The sequence below is a fragment of the Caenorhabditis briggsae genome, assembly GCF_000004555.2.
Source record: "Caenorhabditis briggsae complete genome, chrIII, whole genome shotgun sequence".
Classification (NCBI taxonomy): domain Eukaryota; kingdom Metazoa; phylum Nematoda; class Chromadorea; order Rhabditida; family Rhabditidae; genus Caenorhabditis; species Caenorhabditis briggsae.
The window spans coordinates 9,812,446-9,822,615 of NC_013490.2; the positions used below are offsets into that span (position 1 = coordinate 9,812,446).

The 10,170-nt window shown below is 38.2% G+C and overlaps 2 protein-coding genes across 2 annotated transcripts; one reads left to right on the plus strand and one right to left on the minus strand.

Moving 5' to 3' along the window:
• Nucleotides 1-1,840: 1,840 nt before the first annotated feature.
• CBG10135 lies at nucleotides 1,841-2,851 on the plus strand (the record flags this gene model as incomplete). The annotated part of the gene is made up of 3 exons (XM_002641742.1): nucleotides 1,841-1,852; nucleotides 1,929-2,189; nucleotides 2,747-2,851. The coding sequence occupies 3 exons, from the start codon at nucleotides 1,841-1,843 to the stop codon at nucleotides 2,849-2,851; spliced, it is 378 nt and encodes a 125-aa protein (XP_002641788.1).
• Nucleotides 2,852-3,432: 581 nt separating this feature from the next.
• On the minus strand, nucleotides 3,433-9,590 carry Cbr-fozi-1 (the record flags this gene model as incomplete). Its single annotated transcript, XM_045244293.1, has 7 exons — nucleotides 3,433-3,603; nucleotides 4,254-5,300; nucleotides 5,354-5,459; nucleotides 5,506-5,704; nucleotides 5,751-6,009; nucleotides 6,787-7,012; nucleotides 9,532-9,590. 7 exons carry the CDS (start codon nucleotides 9,588-9,590, stop codon nucleotides 3,433-3,435), a joined length of 2,067 nt encoding a protein of 688 aa, XP_045094208.1.
• Between the last annotated feature and the right edge of the window lie 580 nt (nucleotides 9,591-10,170).

Below are 10,170 nucleotides of genomic sequence, written 5' to 3' on the forward strand. Positions count from 1 at the left end.
AGAAGAAACTGATGATTCGAATCAGAAAAAAATAGCTTCGGAACTTTTCGGGGGGGGGGGGGGGGGGCAAGTAAGGATCAGTGATATCAGTGGAGGGAGGATGGGGAGAAAATATTTTTTTGCGTTAATTTGCACGATTTTTTCATGATTACACAATAAGGATGAAATTGATTGGAGAAGCGGAAGAGGAGGATTTCCGTAGGAAATATGTAGTGTTGCGAAAAGTTTCGGATCTTTTAGGGTGCGGTTGAGAACTATTAGAGAAGGAGAGATAGTGAGAAAAGATCAGAAATATTCTTTGATTTTTCAAGGAGATGACTCATAGTTCAGTTTCATAGCAAATTGGTTCTTTGAAATTAAAAACTGTAATATTAGTATGCCGTATTTCCTCTAATAGAGGCCCATGGGCTTCTATTTTTCAACCTCTTTCTGGGAGTGGACTAATATTAGAAAAAAACGCTCAAATTCGAGGGTTTTTGATTTTTAACTGAACTGGAATAGTTATAAAATGACAAGAATTAACGGAAATTACCAGAAAAATTAACAAAAAAGAGTATGTCTGCACTAACCGAAAAAAAAGCGCACAGCCAGGGTGGGCTTCTATTAGAGGTGGGCCTCTATTAGACGAAATACGGTATCAGGAAAAGAATGAAGATTACTCAATGAAACTAACTTGAGGACTGAGGAAAGAATTTTCTCGGACTGACCAGACTTTTATGAGTTTTCCCTGATCTTTCCCAAAAATTTTTGGAGTCAATCAAAAATATTGGCAACATTTCTGCCATAATAAAAAGTTTGCAAAAAACTTTTCAACATTTTCCGATCTTCAGAATTGAAGAGAGAAAAAATCGAGCCCTGATTTTTCAATAATGATATATGCTGCCTCCCAAACTCTTCATTTTTTTTAAATTTTGCGGTTGTGTTTCCTATCTGTGATTTGAAACGACTTTCAATTACCTACGGAAGTCTTAGAATAATTAAAAAAGTCCTTCCAACTGTGACATTGTAAAATCTGGCTACCGTATTTCCGCTAATACCTAGAAGTCGACCCAAACTGTTAACTTTGAGCTCAATTATCTCTAATCCTGTTAAAGATATCAGAAATTTGTCAACTGATAAAATATTTGTGATATTTTGATAAACAGTATGTCAGCTGACAAATTTTTGATATCTTTTACAGGAATCGACATTATTGAGCTCAAAGCTGCTGGTACGGTATGTAACTTGATTTTTTCAATATTGTGTGTTTTTGAAAAACCTCTAATTGAAGGGCACCCAGGAATAACATTTAGAATGGATAACCTCGAAAAATAAAAAAAAATTGAAAAATACATCAAATGACCTCTTGATTATCTAGTCTACCTGATTTTTAAATTCTAGTACTCTCAGAAAAACAGACGAAAACACAGATATCATCGAAAATAGGGAATTAATCAGTTCGACGTCTTGTAGCCCAGCAGACCACATTCTCTTTAGTTTGTGTCTTGATCTTCCGAGACCAGATTTCAATTGGGCTAGATCAGTTTGAGATCAGTTTAGGCGAGATTCGTCCAATGAATTATTATCGGTCAAGGATTGATTAAGGGAAATTTATGTTTTCTGTGTTTTGGTGTCTCTGAATTTATCTTCGCTTTCTCATGTACAGCTTGGGATCTTTACTGATACTTTTTTGCTTTTTACTTTTCTGAAATTTTAGGTTCATGAGTTCAGATCAAAACCACCTCATGCGTAGATCAATTCCTCTTTTCCCCCGTACTCAAATTCCCTTCCGCTTCACTCATTCCGTACACCTTCAACCCCAACGTCTTCTCCTTTTTCTAACCAATTCCTGTCCCTAGACATGTCGATTAAAGTGCGTTTAAAGACCGAAATATCATCATTAATTGGTCGATTGTTGTAAAAATGTCTCAATTTCGATTCTCTTTCAGATCCTCTTTGAACAAATCGAACAGTCGACGAAACACGTTCTATGTGATTGTGAACTTCAATCAGTGACGATTCGAAGAGATGAAGAGCATGGGTTGAAAGAAGAAGAGAATAGCAAGAAGAAGGACAAAAAGGAACCGATCTTATATAGAAATGAATGTTGTGGAACTGATGTGGAAACAGAGGATAAGTGTGTTGGTCCGAGTATTCTGAAAGTCAATGTGGCCACAAAATACGAGTTTCAGAAGTTGAATGCAACTCAGGTAAGTTCGGTTGATAAAGTTAATCTTTTTGAGGGAAAACTAATCATATTTAAACTTTGAAAGTATTGGAGGTTTAACCCTTATAGGGAAAGCTTCGTGGTCTTAAAGAGGACTTGAAAAACAATCTGAAAACCTAAAACTCCAAAGTTTGGAAATTCTGTAACTAAGAAATTTTGAAAGTCTAAAAATTTGAAATTCTGAAAATCTGAAACACTAAAAATCTGAAATTCTGAAACTCCGAAGTTTTGAAACTCTGAAATTCTCAAATTCTGAAATTCTGAGTATCGAAATCCTATAAATCTGAAAATCTGAAACCGATGTTGAAATTCTAAAATTACGAAATTCTGAATATCAGAAATCCTAAAATCTGAATACCTGAAACTCCGAAGTTCTGAAATTTTCATATTTTGAAAGTCTAAAATTCTGTATTTCTGAATATACGAAATCCAAAAAATCTAGAAATTGGGCACCGAAGTTCTGAAGTTTCGAAAACCTAAAATATGAGAATCTAAAACTCTGAAATTCTGAAACTTTTTAAAAACTTCCATAATTTTCAGATTCACCGAGCCATAAACGACCCAAAACTCGGCGAGTTCCTGGTCCGTGTGTACCCGCTGCTCAAGGAAGAACTCGACAATTCGGATCTTTTCAATAAACTCTGACCTGCTTTTTCAATACTTTTTGATATCCAAACAACACTTATTATTATGTTTACCACTTTTTATTATCCGCCAAAATAAACAAAATAACCGAATCTTACAAAAAAAGATTCAATTTTTCAAAAAAGAAAAGGAAAGTGAGAAAAAATGACGAGAGGGTTGAGGATTTTAAAAGCTATGGAACGGAGAAAAATACAATTTTCAGAGAGAAGAGCAGCAGAAAATTTGGGACAGAGAGAGTAATACTTTTGATAAAATAATCATATTATGAAATTTCTGGATGTTTTGAGAGAGGAGATATTATAGAGATATTCACGGATTGGTAGGAGTTGGGGGATAAGAAACATAGTTTTCAGAATTTTTGGGAAATAAATTCACAGGGGACTGAGGACGCTAACAGGATTTTTTGTTCAAGGGGGAGGATTTCATTTGGCAAAAGCTTTAAAAACGCACAGGATCAGTTTGGAAAACAGGAAAAATGAGTCCGGAAAAATGAAGAGCCATGACTTGGCAAGATTATTAGGGGAAATGTCAAAAAAGAGTATTTGCTGGAGGACAAAATGGTAAGGGAGCAGAAAAGAAGGTTAAGGAGACATCACATTAATGTGTTGTTCTTCGGAAGTTTCGTTGAGCTCGATGGCAGTTTTTAGGGAACGAAGAAGATGGAGCACACTGTTGAAAGGCTCATGGGGGTTGAGGTTTTGATGTCGTGGTAGAGGATTGCCAAGGTAGGCAGTCAGTTTTTGGATGTTTGTCTGCAGATGAAGAAGTTGAATATTAAAAAAATTGTTTTTCCAGATTCGAGGATCAATTTTTTCCAGATTCGAGAATACAGTAAACGTTTTTAATAGAAGGGCATCTTTTACTTGCTTTTTGAGCCTACAGAACCGTCATAAGATATACAAAACCGTATTTTTCACTGGTTTTTGGCCATTTTGAGGGGTTTCAAGCTTGGCTCTCAACTTTCCAATCACGTTGAACAATTTTGAGGGTGTAAAACAGACCTAGATTCAAGAAATGGCATTCACAAAAGTTTTTCAAATTTTCTTATTTTTTCAGCTATTTCTCAACTTCTGAAGAACCCCTTTTTGGCCATTTTTGCACTGAAAACGTAAAACAGTTGTCTCTCATAAAATTGACACTTAGATGAAAAACTAGAAGATTTCAAAAAATTCTGTGAACGCAAAGTTTTTAATCTAGGTCCGCTTTACACCCTTCAAACATTTTCAAATTGACCGAAAAACTTGAAAGCCTATCTCCAGACTTCTGGAAATGACCAAATCAACTGAAACACGCTTTTGTATATCTAATTGACTGGTACTGTATATAGGCTTAAAGTGCATGTATAGGATTCCCTTCTATTAGAGTCTATTAAGACCAAAACAATTTCATCTGCCCCTCCTACCTTCAAAGAATTCAATGAATCCCATGTAGCTTTTGAAAGATTTTTTGAATTTTCCACAAATTCACTCAATGAAATATTGGATCCACTGTGCTCCATCTCTTTCTCAGCTCTCACTGTTTTATCATCCAACACTGTCAATTCTTCTACGATGCCGTTGTAGTCTTCATCTTCAATCTTTTCAAGCACATCGATGATACCAAACAATTCATCCAAATCCAAATTGATTTCATCCTTGAGAATCGTGACAAGAATCGATTGTACAGATTGGCCAGATGGAGTATTAGATTGAATGATTTGCATAATATGAGAGACTGGAAATCCATTGATGGATAGGCACTGACGATCATCAAAGAATCCGATATTGAGAATCGCCAAAACGAGTTGCATCACATTTCGAAGTGCTCTACTCTCACAGAGAACCTTGACAGCGACTTCAAACTTGATGATGGTATCCTTAAGTGTTTCCATTTGTTCTGGGAACATGTGAACATGCTTCATGGTTTCCAGCTTCTCCTCAATGTGATCTATCTTTGTAAGGCCCAACAAAAACTCCTCATTCGGATCCATTTTGGAGCTCTCCATTTTTCGAAGCAATTGAGCGTCACTGTTGGTTGGGGAAATTTCGATAAGAAGGTTCACTAAGTTCAGGTCCAGACACTTTACATCCATTCTATGGATGGCAAACATCACTTCAAAAAGTTGAACACTGACTCGTGACCGTACTTCTTCTACAGTAACCCGCATATCATCACTCATAATGAAAGTGGAATAAACCTCGTTTGCCTCGATTTTCCTGGCAATATTTTCAGCATACAACTCCATATTAATACGACAATCGTTGAAAATAGTTCCCTTCATTTGAAGATCATTCAACACTGGCCAATCAAAACCTGTGCTCAAGTACTTGGGTTGAGCATTCTCTCCTGGCTTGATTGGTTGGATGATTCCACCTCCGAATGACACGACACTTGGTGTTGGGGACGTTGTCGAAGTGATAATGTTCTTGATGTCTTCGATTGGCATCGTGGGAACATCTTTTTCCTCTGGCTGGAAATATTAGTTTTCTTATCAAATGATCTATGAAGCATGCGTATTATTACCTTGATCATGAAATTGTTAACAGCATGCTTGTTGGCCGAAAGCACTGAGTTATTGTTGTTGTTTGCGGCCAACACTGTCGGGAAAATTGACTGGAGAGGGTTGAATCTGGAAGTTTCAATGTTATAATACGTACCCTAAACATCAAGTCTACCTAAAGTTCCGTAGTGACTGGAAAGCGGCTTGCTGCTGTTGCTGAGCCTGGATGGTTGCCAACAATTCACTTTGGGATACTGTATGCCTTCGGGATGGGATGGTTGATGCCACACTGCCTCGTCTGCCTCCATGTGGTGGACTGGTTGGTGATTTTGGAGGAGATGACCTTCCTTGCATTGGCCGTCCTCGTCCACGCACTGAAAAAATGTACCGTAACCTGGAAAGAAATCTTCTAAACTATACCATTTGGGAAACAGAGCTTCATGAACTCCTCCACTTGTCCGGCATATTGGTCCATATAACTTATTGGGTCGCCAGCCATTCCATGGAGTGAGACCATGTGACTTTTTACATTGTTCTTTGAGTATGTCGATGTGAAATCGCATGCTGGGCACTGGAACATTGGCTTCGCCACGTGACACTGACGAATGTGGCATGGAAGTTTTGAGGAGTGTACATCTTTTTGGCAAATGACACAGAATTGAAATGTACATGGATAGGACTGAAAACGAGTTTATTTTAAATATACCTACAGTAAGACAAGCTACAGTATCCGGTTTGACCATACTTGTCAAATTCCGAGCTGGGCTCGGCCATAGTGACCTGGACCGGCGGACCAGGTCGAAAAAATTCTTTCGGCCCGGTCCGGGTAGCTGATTTTTTGAAAATTAGTTACGATGTTCCGTCCGTGAAAAAATATCGAAACTTTGAAAATTTTTCGAAAATTTCAAAACAAATTTCTGAATTTTGAAGTTTTTGAGTTTGGCCGATAGGGCCCGACCCGAAAAACTTTTCATCTTGACCCAACCCGGCCCAGACAAGTATGGTCTACAGTATCCGTTGTAACCACAGTAATCCTACACAACTCACCCTTTTTCTATCACTACTCGAAGATGACGACTGATTCTGACTCTGACTTTGACTCTGTATCTGCTGATTCTGCTGTTGCTGTTGTTGTAGTTGTTGCTGTTGGATTATCTGATGTTGCTGCTGCTTCTGTTGTTGATTATGATATTGTACCATTGCCTGTTGTGCTTGAAAAAGTTGACTGATTTGAAGAAATGCGAGATCGGGATTGAAAATCGGCGATGTAGTGATGGGAGGTGATTCCTGAAAGTTTATCTTGAAAAAGTATGCACTATAAACGCTAGGCTACAACATTTGAGTCATTTGAGCTCGTAAAGATACTCAAATTCATTCTCTGCTCTTAAAATCCTCGAGTACCCAATTTTAAAAACTTAATCCCTGGATTATTTTGAGATTACTTTTTGATCCTTACCTGTTTTACGAGGGAATTCCCTGGAACCTGATTGGTAACTGTGCTCATGAGATTTGATAAAATATCCATGGATGATCCATCTGATGCAGAGGTGTTCGTAGGAGATGTTGACGAAGAGCAGTCGTCGGTGGTACCACGGGCGGACGTGGCTGCTGACGGCTGACTGTTCGGAGGCAGAAGGCTGGGCGCCGTGGGCGCTGACGATGCCAACATCATGGCGTCGTGTCTGAAAGAAGAATTTCTGAATTTGTATTCTGAATTTGTGGAACAGAAATGATTCAAAGAGTGACGCTGGTAAGATACAAGTTCAAAATTTGGAGTCTCTCGAGATACGTAACTGGTTGGGAGTGAGTCAATAGGTAGGGATCAACGCTGTTTTTCGGAGTCTTTGAAAAACAGCCGACACAAAAACCGGGGACCATTAAAACGAAACCACAAGGCGTTTTCGTAGGCCTACCAAAACTGCTTTCTCTCCAGAAAAGAAGTCATTCCGCTAAGCTCCAGGAGAGCCCCGAAAAGAAAACCGCAACTTTGTCGTGTTTCAAGTTACCCCCTCCTTTTCTCTTTTTACTCTTATGAAAATTTTTGAGAAAGGGACCCCATGATTCTGGTTTTGCAGCAATGGCAGATCACTCAACTATAATCCAACTTCTTCTTCATTTTTCCCCTTTCCTTCCCCTAGTAATCCTTAAAGTGGGGGAGCGAGCAGCCTGATGAGTTGGCATATTCATGACACCGAAGAACCTCGTGCTCATTCGAAATCAACACAACTTTAAAGGGCTTCAAATTAGGCGAGCAGAAATTTAAGAGAGATTCCCATCAAAATCCAAACAAAGTATCATCGAAAAAATAATCTGCGCCGCATCGTCGTTCGTGTTCTCTGTCAACGATAACTAAGCGCGCTAAGGATTAGGAGTATTTTTCACTTCCGAAATTTTACAAAACATGCTTATCTACGTAGTAGTATTAGGCTATTTTATTGTAGGATAAGAACTGTTACGTGGCAGTATCATCCGGTCTGAAATAGTGACCGGGTGGAAAACCGGGAAATATAAAATAGTTGGGACGAATAGTGGAAAAATACCAGATGAGATGTTGGCCGCCTACAGTATCCCGCTATGCCATTTCGAGGACTTCAACAGAAATTAGTTGAATTTCAGAGTGTGAAAAATGAGAATCGCAGAAAAAAAGCTTCATTTTCGAGGTTTTTTTTATTCGTGTTATTCAAAAAATTACAGTAGATCTCTGATAAATTTATGAACGTTTTGAAATCAGCAGAACACTGAAAACACAAGGAAAAGTTGAGAAAATTTTCATTTTTAAATTGGCCCTAATTTGATTTCTAAAATGAATATAATCATGTATTGCTTCTGAGTTTCTCATTTGAGATATGCGCCTTGAACCGAAAATTTCAAAATCTAACAAGGGAAGTGTTTTCGGACACCGGAATTTGTTGAAAATTTGAACAAGTATACTATATGAGTCCCTAAGCATGGTGCCATTTTTAGTTTTCCCCCTCGGCCTCCAGAAGCTGAAAATTTGCGTCTGAAATTTTAACGGGCTTTTAAAGGCCTTTGAGCGCGCCTTCCCTCTTTCTTATATTCATTGAGGAACTAGGAGAAAGCAGCCAGCAGTGGTGTAGTGGTGAGGACTGTCTGACAAGGGTCAGGTTCGATCCCTCTCTCTTGATTTCTCTTTTGTTTTTTTTTAACACTTCTGGAAGTCAAAAAAAAGTTGCATAATTTTTTTATTCAGGTTGCCTTTTTTTTGGAAAATTTTTGCATTGGAAAAAGGCAAAATAAATAAGGAACTATTTAATTGAGAACTATTTGAGCTTCTAGTCAATTTTCGAAGAACTATTATCTTTTGAAGTTTCGAAACAAAGCACATTTTTGCGATTTCCAAATGAATATAGGCTACTAAATCTCGTGAAAATACTTATTTTATCGTTTCCATACGTTTAGAAATCATTTGAGCACAATTAAAAATTTTTCGAAAATTTGTAAAAATTCCAAAGGGGGTACCACATGGCGACTTTTTTGTCGAAAAAAATTTTTTTTTGAAAAACGAAGAAACTTTGTCAGATTGTAGAGAAACTTTTGAAAGTACGGTTTACATACGAAAAACTCCGAACAACTTTTTTTACCCCCTTCAAAAATTCACTCAAAAACTGAGGAAATAGCACTGAAATCACTTTCAGAGCTCATAACTTTTTTCACAGGGCCGAGGGGGAAAAACTGACTTCAGTTCTGTGATCAACGTGCCCAAAAGTACCAATGACAAAAGTTTGAGCAAATTCTCAACCGGTGTCTGAAAAGACTTCCCTGGATTGTATTCATTTTAAAGCCAGGGGAATTCCGAAATATAAACGTTGGCACACAAATAAGCTAGATACAGTAGTTACAGTATAATAAGCCGAAAATGAGCCTAAAAATCATGATCGTTAAAAATGGCCCACAGCCAACTATGAAGACGGCCTTCTAAAAATTCAGGCGCTGTAATTTGCTCGAATTTCTGAAGCAAGTCTGTCACCAAAAATGCATCAGAAAGTTGAAGCAAATGAGGTCCTTCTCTCGTTTTTGTCTTCGATAGTAGGCTCCATGAGTCGTAACCGAAAAAGGCCACAAAAGGATTAAGCGCGCGGTTCCCCAGTACTCATGGTCCCACCGACGTCTTCTGATGCCTTCGACGCCTTCTTTTCCCCTTTCCAATATCTCATTTGTCATATTCAATGTGCCAGTATGCGCAGCGCCATAAGCGCGGCGTACTGCGAAACATGGGCTTACCGATGGGATTACTACCATCTTGAAATGAGAAGAAAAAGGAGGCGAATGTCATCGGACACACATTTTTCGGTGGGAAAGGGAAAGGTCCCCGACAAAAACATTGATAATGACTGGGAGAGGACACGAATATGAGCCTAGGAGCCAAAACATTATTTTTTGGCGGCAGGGAATTCGGTAATGGGATCTTAAGATGGGGATGAAGGATAAGGGAAAAGGATAGGGATGAAGTATGGTCTAGATAATAGAGCCGGAAGGAAAATTGGGATATGTGGATGGGGGATTTAGGGAAAAATTGTATTTTGATTTCGAAAAGACTGCTGGAAAATTTAAAGGGCTAAGGCTGACATTATGGATCATAGCCTACGTTGAAAGGAACCTTCGGAAACCTGAAGCCAAGAGGTAAGATGCCTAGAACATGGTATTATCCAATTCAAAATTCAAGGCTAGTTTATGGCCCAAACTAATAAATTTCAGAGACTGAAATCCTGGAATTCTGAGTTTTAATTTTTGCTCTCCACCGCCTCTTCTTAAAAAAAACTGACGTTAGTTTTTTTTTCAGAATCACTCTATTCCTTGTTTCAAAAATGACTCTTTAATT